Below are 13,097 nucleotides of genomic sequence, written 5' to 3'. Positions count from 1 at the left end.
CTCACGCCGTCCTTATGCCAGGAGGAGGGTGAGGCATGCCGTAGCTGAGAGCACTCACAGATGCTCCGTGCCTTCCTCAGGCCGCCCTCCCAGCATGAGGACCAGGCCGCTCCTGACCTTATGCGAGGAGGAGGACAAGACATGCTGTGGCTGAGAGCACTCAAGAGAGCTCTCAGATGCTCCATGCCTTCCTCAGGCCTCCTCTTGGAATAAGGACAGGGCTGCTCACGTCGTCCTTATGCCAGGAGGAGGGTGAGGCATGCCGTAGCTGAGAGCACTCACAGATGCTCCGTGCCTTCCTCAGGCCGCCCTCTCAGCATGAGGAGCAGGCTGCTCCTGACCTTATGCGAGGAGGAGGACAAGACATGCTGTGGCTGAGAGCACTCAAGAGAGCTCTCAGATGCTCCATGCCTTCCTCAGGCCTCCTCTTGGAATAAGGACAGGGCTGCTCACACCTTCCTTATGCCAGGAGGAGGACGAGTCATGCTGTGGCTGAGAGCACTCAGGAGGGCTCTCAGTAGGTCCGTGTCTTCCTCAGGCCGCCCTCTCAGCATGAGGAGCAGGCTGCTCCTGACCTTATGCGAGGAGGAGGACAAGACATGCTGTGGCTGAGAGCACTCAAGAGGGCTCTCGGCTGCTCCTTGCCTTCCTCTGGCCGCCCTCTCGGCATATGGACGGGGCTGCTCACGCCGTCCTTATGCCAGGAGGAGGGTGAGGCATGCCATAGCTGAGAGCACTCACAGATGCTCCGTGCCTTCCTCAGGCCGCCCTCCCAGCATGAGGACCAGGCCGCTCCTGACCTTATGCGAGGAGGAGGACAAGACATGCTGTGGCTGAGAGCACTCAAGAGAGCTCTCAGATGCTCCATGCCTTCCTCAGGCCTCCTCTTGGAATAAGGACAGGGCTGCTCACACCATCCTTATGCCAGGAGGAGGACGAGTCATGCTGTGGCTGAGAGCACTCAGGAGGGCTCTCGGTAGGTCCGTGTCTTCCTCAGGCCGCCCTCTCAGCATGAGGAGCAGGCTGCTCCTGACCTTATGCGAGGAGGAGGACAAGACATGCTGTGGCTGAGAGCACTCAAGAGAGCTCTCAGATGCTCCATGCCTTCCTCAGGCCTCCTCTTGGAATAAGGACAGGGCTGCTCACACCTTCCTTATGCCAGGAGGAGGACGAGTCATGCTGTGGCTGAGAGCACTCAGGAGGGCTCTCAGTAGGTCCGTGTCTTCCTCAGGCCGCCCTCTCAGCATGAGGAGCAGGCTGCTCCTGACCTTATGCGAGGAGGAGGACAAGACATGCTGTGGCTGAGAGCACTCAAGAGGGCTCTCGGCTGCTCCTTGCCTTCCTCTGGCCGCCCTCTCGGCATATGGACGGGGCTGCTCACGCCGTCCTTATGCCAGGAGGAGGGTGAGGCATGCCATAGCTGAGAGCACTCACAGATGCTCCGTGCCTTCCTCAGGCCGCCCTCCCAGCATGAGGACCAGGCCGCTCCTGACCTTATGCGAGGAGGAGGACAAGACATGCTGTGGCTGAGAGCACTCAAGAGAGCTCTCAGATGCTCCATGCCTTCCTCAGGCCTCCTCTTGGAATAAGGACAGGGCTGCTCACACCATCCTTATGCCAGGAGGAGGACAAGACATGCTGTGGCTGAGAGCACTCAAGAGGGCTCTCGGCTGCTCCGTGCCTTCCTCTGGCCGCCCTCTCGGCATATGGACGGGGCTGCTCACACTGTCCTTATGCCAGGAGGAGGGTGAGGCATGCCGTAGCTGAGAGCACTCACAGATGCTCCGTGCCTTCCTCAGGCCGCCCTCTCAGCATGAGGACCAGGCTGCTCCTGACCTTATGCGAGGAGGACAAGACATGCTGTGGCTGAGAGCACTCAAGAGAGCTCTCAGATGCTCCGTGCCTTCCTCCCTCGTCCTTTCTGCATAAGAATGCGGTGGGCCATCATCTCCTTATGCTGAGAGGATAGTGCCCAGGGAGCTGCACCTGGCCTCTGGGAACTTAGTTTACCCGTGCCTGGTTTAACTCCTCGCGCCATCGCGGCTCTTGGTGTATTAACATTGGTGTTAATATTGGTGTATTAACAAAATACGGTAGTTGTGTTTCAAAAAGTAACTTTGCAGGGTTCTCTGGATAGTAGATAGGGTTGTCAGAATAGAAACTGGAAAGTGCTCCTGTACCTTTAATATTTCATTAGGAGAGGAAATTTTGGCAGTGGTTGCTGGTTACCTGGCTAAGTTTCCCACTCTCATGCCCTCAGGTTGACCACTTGCTTATTGTGAAGGCAGTTGAGCTGCATGGGAAGAAAGGCTTGAAATGTAACTAATCATTAATTCATTAATTTCACTCACTGGACATCACTGTTAATGAACTAGTGCCAAGCTACCTGAGCTTACTTGCAGCTTCCTTCCTTCAGCTTTCTGATTCCAAAATGGGACAAAATGCCATTAGAATACATCCAAGGAACCAATGTCAACCAAATCTTTCCTCAAGTTTCCTGGATCATTTTGACCTCTCCAATGGCATAAGAGTGCATTATATTCTAGTTACTTGGCAACTATAGGTTGTAGTTAGTTACCCAACTGCTTGTTGGGCAGCCACAGAAGTGATCGGTTTGCAAGGCTTGTAGTTGCTAGGCAGCAGTGATCCATCGACACATCACCGACTCAAGGCCCAAAATTGCATGATATTGGCGTGTGATCAAATGTCACTTGTGAATGCACGCCTTTCAAAGTGTCTGCATGTGCAGCGGGCAGGATGGGCTGGAATATGGACTCAAGGTACGTCTGGAGGATACACCAAGGCCGAAATATCTCTACACTCCATCAGCCTGTGTTTGGCACGCTGCTGGAGCAAATGCAAAGGGCAGTTGTGCGGGCCTTTTGGCAACAACCTTCCCCAGCCGTTGTTATCAGTGGCAATAAGATTGTATTACGCAGCCGGTGCGAGTTAATTACACCAGAAACCTACCTGCCCTTTTAATAAGTACTTTTGGAAACCTAATTGTTTAGGAAAGACCTAGTTTTTTTTTTTTAGATGAGCTTGCAGGTTTGGATGCTTCCTCTCCCTCAGCATTTCTGCTGTGCTGTGATTCTGAGACTGTTTGGCCAGGCGTGTTGATCACCTTCTCGGTTGTTCTCCAGGAAATTGTTTCCTCACTTGCTTTTGTTGAGACTTGTTTGGTTGTTGAGAGATGAGGTTCCTTCTCCCCAAACAAGAATGTCGTTGCTTTATTCCGGAGAGTAGAAGAGTAACGCTGCTTGAGAGAGTCTGGTAGTTGGAGGGAAAAAGGAACTTTTGCTGGCTGTTTTCCCCTGGCGTGTTTGAAGAACCGGTCTCTGATTTGTATGCTTGTGCAATCTGGGTAAACCGTGATCCGTTTTGTTGTCGTGGGTTTTGGTGGGGCTTAAGCCAGTGTCCCTTACTGATGACCTATCAGCAGGTGGCTGCATATATAAGGAGGATGAAAGAATCCATCTTCCTCTCTCCCGTGTGACTCAGTCCGAGTATCTGCCTGCGTTGTGTGTGATTATGTGATTGCTTAAGTGGCTGAGGGGGAAAAGGAAGGGGCCTGAGGGTGTTAGGAATTGTGGGAGTTGAAGTCCAAAACACCTGGAGGGAGGGGCAAAGTTTGCCCATGCCTTCTATAGACAGTACTTGGAGGCTTGAGCTGACAAACTCTGCCCCAGGTCGAAGAAATATCTGACATTGGTTATGGGCCCAGCTTCAATCCTGCAAGTACTACTAGTTTATTTAACCCGATCTGCCAGTAATACTGTACTAACAGTTTCCTAACAGGTTGTTAGGAATGGTGGGATTGAAGTCCAAAACACCTGAAGGGAGGGTCAAAGTTTGCCCATGTCTACTACAGACAGTACTTGGAGGCTTGAGCTGACAAACTCTGCCCCAGGTCGAAGAAATACCTGACATTGGTTATGGGCCCAGCCTCAATCCTGCAAGGACTACTAGTCTATCTGACCCAATCTACCAGTAGTAAAGAGTTTCCTAACAGGTTGTTAGGAATGGTGGGAGTTGTAGTCCAAAACACCTGGATGGAAGGCCCAAGTTTGCCCGTGCCTGATCTCGAGTGCCAAATGTTTCCCCAACTCCACTCTAAAATTCTAGAATCTACCCCGTCACTTCCAAAGACGTTTTGTGAAGGCTATTAAGTGATCTGTTCAAAGAAACGAAGGGGACAAGAAGAGAAGAGACGGGGCGGTGCATTGCTAAAGAACGCATGATGAAAACGAGAAGGAACTGCTGACATTCCCACTGAGAAAGGTGGGCTTTGTGATTTCATTTGCGCCCATTTCAGAATACAACCAGGCTAGCACAAAACACAAAAATCATTCCATTTTTTAAAAAATTCCCTGAGTCTGTTTCAGTCTTATAGACTAAGATTCCAATCGTGAGCGAGTCAAAAACATGAGGGATCCTGAACCGGCGAAGGGAAAATCACGCCATCAGCGGGTACGTGGCGTCCGTGGCCACTCCGCAGTTGTTGTCTTTCATGGACATGAGGATGTAGCCGTCGTTGCCCCAGTACGTGGACCAGGAATTCTTGACCAGCCAGTAAAGCTCTCCTTGGAGGACGCCGTAGCCCACGGCCAGGACCGCGTGGTCCAGCTCGCCTTTCTTGTTTCCTGCAAGGGGGTCAAGAAGGAGAAGCCGAGTCAGGTTTGGCAAGACTGAAACCTCAGCACCAGCACCCGGGCCACGGCGTTCGTCGCCCGAGAAGGAACACGGTTCTTCCACGATACCAAAGAGCTGATGGGTCGGACTAAAGGAGAACTTCAAAGACTCCATCTATGCACACAATAAAAGTGAAAAATACTGAAAAAGACCTTTCCTTTGAAACCAGAGTACAGTAGAGTCTCATTTATCCAACACTCGCTTATTCAACGTTCTGGATTATCCAACGCATTTTTGTAGTCAATGTTTTCAATATATCATGATATTTTGGTGCTAAATTCGTAAATACAGTAATTACTACATAGCATTACTGCGTATTGAACTACTTTTTCTGTCAAATTTGTTGTATAACATGATGTTTTGGTGCATTTGTAAAATTATAAGCTAATTTAATGTTTAATAGGCTTTTCCTTAATGCCTCCTTATTATCCAACATATTCGCTTATCCAACGTTCTGCTGGCCCGTTTATGTTGGATAAGCGAGACTCTACTGTATTTCCTTTTAGGAATCACGGACGAAGACACAGACTTTAATTGTAATGAAGATATACTATTGATCTATATGATAACAGCAGCGAGAATAATATTTGCGAAATTTTGTAAAACGCAGTATATCCCAGATACAGAACAATGGCTTGAGAAGTTAGAAGACATATACGATAAGGACACATTAACATTTCTACTGAGACAACATAAAGGAGAACCAATAAAACAAACTGACTGGAAGTTATATGAGGAATATAAGAAAAAGAGGCAGAAATAAGTAGTAATTAAAATTTATAGATGACATCAATATTGTTCCGAATAAAACCATCCAGATTGATAGGAACAATTGAGGACTTATATAGTAACTAGCTGTGCCCAGCCACTCATTGCTGTGGCGAAGTAGTGGTGGTATTGGTTAAAAATTGTTGTGTAATTTTTATTTGACGTTATTTCTATTTTTTAATTAATTTTATTGTAAGTTATCTTTTATTATATTTTATTATTTTCTTGTATTATTTTTAGTTATTTTCTGTTATTATAGTATTTTATTGTATTAATTACTTAGTGTTTGTAATTATTTTTTAGTGTTTTTTATTATTTTTTATTGGGTTGCTAGGAGACCAAGTTGGAGGAGCTTAGCCTTCTAACTGGCAGCAATTGGATAAAAGAAATTATTCCTTTCCCTCTAATTAGGACTTTATTTTTCTTTTCTTTTTGTTGTATCAACCAAGAGGCGTGGATGTTGGGTTGTGTTGTCAAATTTCGAGGTTGGGGGGCCTGTAGTTTTGTTGTTTTGTGGGTCGCCGTGATGCCATCACTCTTTTATATATATAGACTAGCTGTGCCCAGCCACGTGTTGCTGTGGCGAAGTCTGGTGGTATGGGAAATAAAGTATTGAGGAATTGGTGGTAGTTAAGGAAAAGGGTAAAGGTTTTCCCCTGACACTAAGTCCGGTTGTGAAATAATAAATGTATTAATAATAATAATAAAAATAGAGTAAAATAAATGTAATAGTAGCAACAATAATAGAGAAAAATAGTGTAATAATACCAATAATAATAGAGAAAAATAATAAATGTACCATAAGTATAAGATGGCCCAAATATAAGCCAACCAGGACCCTCACCTGAGTATAAGCCGAGGGGGGCTTTTTCAGTCTTAAAAAAGGGGCTGAAAAACTAGGCTTATACTCAAGTATATACAGTAGTCCATACTTTCTTGCTCTCTCACATGCACACCTATATTGGCTTCCAAATTCTCTTTGCAAAAGTGAGACGTCTGTAGGGATGAAAGAGATGCAAATAGCCCTGCCCTGCTCACAGGATGACGTCTGGCGATTATGCAGAGCAAGAACCATGCTGCACGCTTGGCCAACCCGATACTTCATGCAACCATGCAAGTCACTACTCACCGCATTTGGGCTCATAGTAAACCCCGTTGGAATAGAAGGAGAAGGTTCTGTGGGAGGCGTCGATGCTGACGGAGACGGGGCCGTGCTTGTAGATCGCGGCCTTCAGCGCGGTTATGTTCCCAGAAGTAACGTTCACGTAACCGGAGAGTTTGCCCACGAGGTGGGTCTTGTTGCTGTGACAGTAGCCGTTCTGGCACAAGAACAAGAAAGAAATGCAAAGCATGAAAAGATACGTTCCAAGATTTCACTTACTATTTCTCTTTCTGCTAGCATTGGTCAGGAAGATGATGCCTTCCTAGTTCTGTTGGACCTCAACTTCCATAAAACCACCGTAAAGATCTCTTGGGGCCCTTCTACACTATCTGCTTTGAAACTGCCCAAGTTTGCCCATGCCTGACCGAGTGGAAGTATCATGGGAAAGGGATGGAGGCATCTGAGATACTTCGTGGGAGGTATCATGGGACCTCGGAAGCATCTGAGATACTTCATGGAAAGTATCATGGGACCTCGGAAGCATCTGAGATACTTCATGGGAAGTATCATGGGACCTCTGAAGCATCTGAGATACTTCATGGGAAGTATTATGGGACCTCGGAAGCATCTGAGATACTTCATGGGACCTCGGAAGCATCTGAGATACTTCATGGGAAGTATAATGGGACCTCGGAAGCATCTGAGATACTTCATGGGAGGTATCATGGGACCTCGGAAGCATCTGAGATACTTCATGGGAAGTATCATGGGATCTCGGAAGCATCTGAGATACTTCATGGGAAGTATCATGGGACCTCGGAAGCATCTGAGATACTTCATGGGAAGTATCATGGGACCTCGGAAGCATCTGAGATACTTCATGGGAGGTATCATGGGACCTCGGAAGCATCTGAGATACTTCATGGGAAGTATCATGGGACCTCGGAAGCATCTGAGGTACTTCATGGGAGGTATCATGGGACCTCGGAAGGATCCGAGATACTTCATGGGAAGTATCATGGGACCTCGGAAGCATCCGAGATACTTCATGGGAAGTATCATGGGACCTCTGAAGCATCTGAGATACTTCATGGGAAGTATCATGGGACCTCGGAAGCATCTGAGATACTTCATGGGAAGTATCATGGGACCTCGGAAGCATCTGAGATACTTCATCGGAAGTATCATGGGACCTCGGAAGCATCTGAGATACTTCATGGGAAGTATCATGGGACCTCGGAAGCATCTGAGATACTTCATGGGAAGTAATGGGACCTCGGAAGCATCTGAGATACTTCATGGGAAGTATCATGGGAACTCGGAAGCATCTGAAATACTTCATGGGAAGTATCATAGGACCTCGGAAGCATCTGAGATACTTCATGGGAAGTATCATGGGACCTCGGAAGCATCTGAGATACTTCATGGGAAGTATCATGGGACCTCGGAAGCATCTGAGATACTTCATGGGAAGTATCATGGGACCTCGGAAGCATCTGAGATACTTCATGGGAAGTATCATGGGACCTCGGAAGCATCTGAGATACTTCATGGGAAGTATCATGGGACCTCGGAAGCATCTGAGATACTTCATGGGAAGTATCATGGGACCTCGGAAGCATCTGAGATACTTCATGGGAAGTATCATGGGACCTCGGAAGCATCTGAGATACTTCATGGGAAGGATCATGGGACCTCGGAAGCATCTGAGATACTTCATGGGAATTATCATGGGACCTCGGAGTCAGACTAGGATGCCAAGGCAGGTCAAACATGGTCCCAATTCTGAGATTTCCCCATCCTTGCCATACCCCGCCTACAATATTTCTGCTACTCACTTGGCCTTTGTATGGCCCGTAGGATTCGGTGCTGGCAATGCCACCGTGCTTCAGGACCCACTCAAATGCTTGCCACTCTTCACCACCATCGCAGGCGTAGTTCCCGAAGCCCCAGGAGCAGTCGATGAGGATTTGCTGAGACAAAGGGATGAGCTGGCCCGTCTGGGGAAGGGGACGAGAAAGACAACCACGTCAGAACGGCCGGAGAACCTCTATTTGCATAGTCACACAGTGCTAGAATCATAGAATGGTAGGGTTGGAAGAGACCGCTTGGGCCATCTAGTCCAACCTTGCAGGAAAAGCATAATGAAAACACCCCCAACAGATGGCCATACAGAGAGATAGAGAAATAGTTCCAAGGTAGCACATTATATATAATACTAGCTTTGCCCGGCCATGTGTTGCTGTGGCTTATGGGAATTATTTGTTGGCCAGGTGGAATAGGAGTGAATAGCCTTGCAGCGTGAAAGTCTGGCCGTTTTGTGGAGTGGTTGGAGTCGTAGCATTAATCAAAGAGGCGCCAGGCGTGGGCCAACTTGGGCCTTTGCTGCAGGTGGTTTGGACTTCAACTCCCAGCATTCGTCACAGCCTGAGTCCCTTTTGTTTTTTCTCTCAGAAGCCTAAGGTGTTGGGGATGTTGAGAGTTGAAGTTGAAAACAGCTGGAGGGAAGGCTCAAGGGTGGGTGAAGAGTACCTGGTCGCCTGTTGTAGTTGTTGCTGTTGTGATTGTGTTTTTAGTGTAATTGTGTTGTATCTTACTTGAGGCGGGGATGATTGATTGTGTTGGCAATTTTTGAGATTGGGGGGTTTGGGGTTTTGTTGTTTTGTGAGTCGCCGTGATGCCAAAAGCCTTTTATATATATAGATAGACACATTTCTTGGGGCTCCACAAGACACTTGTGCTTCAAAAAGTGCTCTTCAGCTGAAAAAGTTTGAGAATTCAACTTTTTGATGGAGAAGAATGTCGTCTTGAAATGGTCCGGCTCTTACCTTGAGGAAGAGAGACCCTTCCAGGGCTCCGGTGCTGGAAAAGCTCCAGCAGGAACCACACACGGCCTGGTCCTTGACTGGAGTCACAGCGCCTGGGAAGATTACACAATACACCGGGTCAAACTATATCAATACCTCATTATGTTTGGAAACAGCCAGGCTTTGAAGCGGCAACGCCATTCAGTTCTAATTAAAGTGGCCAATAATTTAATATTATTATTAAATATTAAATATGGTTTTCTGTGGGCGAGGAGATGGCGACTACTGGGTGGCATACGTTCTGTATCAGAAACCAGAGCTGATGTGGTCTCTCCAATGCAGTTTTCTGAATCAGCGCCCCAAATAACCCCAGGAAAAAGTCAGTTCTCCTTCCTTTAAATTGCACTGGATAGACCACATCAGCTCTAGATTATTAAATACGTTTTTCTCTGGGCGAGCAGATGGTGACTAAGGGATGGCATAAGTCTTGTATCAGAAACCAGAGCTGATGTGGTCTCTCCAATGCAGTTTTCTGAATCAGCGCCCCAAATAACCAAACCAAATCTAAAGTTGACCAAAAACTGATTCGTAATCCTTTGGGTACTCATGTTGGAGAGGGGTCCCTGGTCAAAAAAAAGTTGGGAACCACTGTTCTAAATAGGCAAGAAGGCAACATGTAGCTTGTGACCTGTATGCTTTACTAAACGTCGTCTCCCAGCAATTATTCCTCACTCACTGTGAAGGTTGCATGAACAGACTAAAGACTAAAGGAGAAGATCACACATAAGAATCCTTTTGCCCAAACGGGACCGGCACCCACTCACCGTAGAGCCGCCAGTCCAGGCTCTCCGGCAGGATGAGGCCCACGAACTGCTCGTGCGGGAAAGGCAGCCCGTTGTTCGGTTTGGTGCTCTTGAGCTTCCCTCTCATCGCCGCCATCTCGTCCTGGGTGAGGTCGGCCAAGTGGTTCAGGGCCAGCTTGAAGGGCAGGTTGGCTCGGTTCTTCGAGTGGACAAATCTGGAACCAAAACAAAAGGCCCGTGGACTAGGAACAGCTTGGGCAGCAGGCATCTCCAGATGGTGTCTTGCGTGGTTTCCAGGCTGCATGGCCATGCTCTAGCAGCATTTTCTCCTGACGTTTCACCTACATCTGTGGCTGGCATCTTTAGAGGATCCTCTGAAGATGCCAGGAGCTACTGATGTAGGCGAAACATCAGGAGAAAAAGCTGCTAGAATACTGCCATACACTCTGGAAACCATACAACGTTCCAGTGATTTTGACCAATACATCTCCAGATGGTGCTTCTCGTTCAGCTTTTCTACAGTCCGCTTTCTCTGGAACTGGGGAATGGAACTGGGGAAGGCCTAGGATAAGTTGGCTGCTTAACAGATCCAGAAGTAGAATGGGACCTTGTAAAGCTCTGTCAGGCCAAAGAGATGAGTCCTTCCTTCTCCTCCAAGCCCCAACTTCCAACGGCAAACATCCCCTTTCCAGCTTTGGTTTCCTTGAAGGACACCAAGCTGAGGTTGCAATGGAGAAGCATCTCGTGCCAGTTACATCTTCACTGGCATCCTTGAAGGACACCAAGCTGAGGTTGCAATGGAGAAGCATCTCGTGCTAGTTACATCTTCACTGGCATCCTTGAAGGACACCAAGCTGAGGTTGCAATGGAGAAGCATCTCGTGCTAGTTACATCTTCACTGGCATCCTTGAAGGACACCAAGCTGAGGTTGCAATGGAGAAGCATCTCGTGCCAGTTACATCTTCACTGGCATCCTTGAAGGACACCAAGCTGAGGTTGCAATGGAGAAGCATCTCGTGCTAGTTACATCTTCACTGGCATCCTTGAAGGACACCAAGCTGAGGTTGCAATGGAGAAGCATCTCGTGCTAGTTACATCTTCACTGGCATCCTTGAAGGACACCAAGCTGAGGTTGCAATGGAGAAGCATCTCGTGCTAGTTACATCTTCACTGGCATCCTTGAAGGACACCAAGCTGAGGTTGCAATGGAGAAGCATCTCGTGCCAGTTACATCTTCACTGGCATCCTTGAAGGACACCAAGCTGAGGTTGCAATGGAGAAGCATCTCGTGCTAGTTACATCTTCACTGGCATCCTTGAAGGACACCAAGCTGAGGTTGCAATGGAGAAGCATCTCGTGCTAGTTACATCTTCACTGGCATCCTTGAAGGACACCAAGCTGAGGATGCAATGGAGAAGCATCTCGTGCTAGTTACATCTTCACTGGCATCCTTGAAGGACACCAAGCTGAGGTTGCAATGGAGAAGCATCTCGTGCTAGTTACATCTTCACTGGCATCCTTGAAGGACACCAAGCTGAGGTTGCAATGGAGAAGCATCTCGTGCTAGTTACATCTTCACTGGCATCCTTGAAGGACACCAAGCTGAGGCTGCAATGGAGAAGCATCTCATGCCAGTTGCATCTTCATTGGCATCCTTGAAGGACACCAAGCTGAGGTTGCAATGGAGAAGCACCTAGTGCCGGTTGCATCTTTGTCTTCCCAATCCGGACTCTTCACTGGCATAGAGTTGGATGAGACCACATTGGCTATCTAGTCCAACCTCATTTTGCCATGCAGGAAAGCCATGTTCTATCATGCATTACCTCATGTTGTGGGTGAAGGTGTGCTTCCTGTGTTCCATTTCCTTCTCGTCGTCGTAGGACTTCCCGAACCGTTTCCGATAATGGTGGAAGAGCTGGTGGGCCCGGTCCTCCTGCCTTCCAATGAAATCGGCCATGGGGTTCGCCATGATGTGGTGCTCCGAAGAGTCCCCGGGCAATTCGTCACATAGTTTTGTTTCTAAGGAGAGAATACAAAAACCCATTCTTAGCCGTCGCATCTTCTGGGCAGGAAGGTGCTGTTCCCTCATGTCCTGCTGAAGGTTCTCCTAGACCAGTGATGGCCAACCTATGACACGCGTGTCAGCACTGACACCCCTAGCCATTTTTGGTGACATGCTGCTGCATGCAGAATGATTGGATGACTATGTCTTTTGTGGCCAAATTTGGTGTGATTTGGTCCAGTGGTTTTGTTGTTTACTCCAGGGGAATTATGCACATTATATATATATATATATATATATATATATATATATATATATATATATAATCATTATATCATTCTATTATTATTGTAGTATATTATCATATGATTACTATTATATTATTATAATATTACTAGCTGTGCCCGGCCACGCGTTGCTGTGGCAAAGTGGTGGTGGTATTGGTTAAAAATTGTTGTGGCATTTTTATTTGACGTTATTTGTATTTTTAATTAATTTTATTGTAACTTATCTTTTTATTTATTATATTTTATTATTTTGTTGTATTATTTTTAGTTATTTTGTTATTATAGTATTTTACTGTATTAATTTTTTAGTGTTTTATATTATTTTTTATTGTATTATTTGTATTTATTTATTTTTTATTCTTTTATTAACACTGGGCTGAGTGGGTTGCTAAGAGACCAAGTGGGTGGAGCTTAGCCTTCTAACTGGCAGCAATTAGATAAAAAGAATTATTGCTCTCCCTCTAATTAGGACTTTATTTTTCTTTTCTTTTTGTTGTCGGAACCTAGGGGCAAGGATGGTGGGTTGTGTTGCCAAATTTTGAGTTTCTGGGGCTTGTACTTTTGTTGTTTAGTGGGAGGAACGGACACCATTACTCCTTTATATATATAGATTATTATTCATGACTACATTGAAAC

The 13,097-nt window shown here is 46.8% G+C and overlaps 1 protein-coding gene across 1 annotated transcript in view; it reads right to left on the bottom strand.

The window, feature by feature from the left end:
- Nucleotides 1-4,258: 4,258 nt before the first annotated feature.
- LOC100551768 (digestive cysteine proteinase 2) overlaps nt 4,259-13,097 on the bottom strand; it is a 21,272-nt gene continuing 12,433 nt past the window's right edge. Inside the window, exons 6-11 of the mRNA XM_003227200.4 lie at nt 11,996-12,191; nt 10,194-10,387; nt 9,391-9,482; nt 8,401-8,562; nt 6,590-6,779; nt 4,259-4,643 (exon numbers count right to left, since the gene is read on the bottom strand). Coding sequence (XP_003227248.1) covers nt 4,456-4,643; nt 6,590-6,779; nt 8,401-8,562; nt 9,391-9,482; nt 10,194-10,387; nt 11,996-12,191 — 1,022 coding nt within the window. The 3' untranslated portion in view covers nt 4,259-4,455. The remainder of the gene's footprint in view (nt 4,644-6,589; nt 6,780-8,400; nt 8,563-9,390; nt 9,483-10,193; nt 10,388-11,995; nt 12,192-13,097) is intronic.

Source organism: Anolis carolinensis, unplaced genomic scaffold, assembly GCF_035594765.1.
Source record: "Anolis carolinensis isolate JA03-04 unplaced genomic scaffold, rAnoCar3.1.pri scaffold_10, whole genome shotgun sequence".
In the NCBI taxonomy this organism is placed as follows: Eukaryota; Metazoa; Chordata; class Lepidosauria; order Squamata; family Dactyloidae; genus Anolis; species Anolis carolinensis.
Note: the sequence above shows the minus strand (reverse complement) of the source record. Positions and strands in the feature narration are given on the sequence as shown.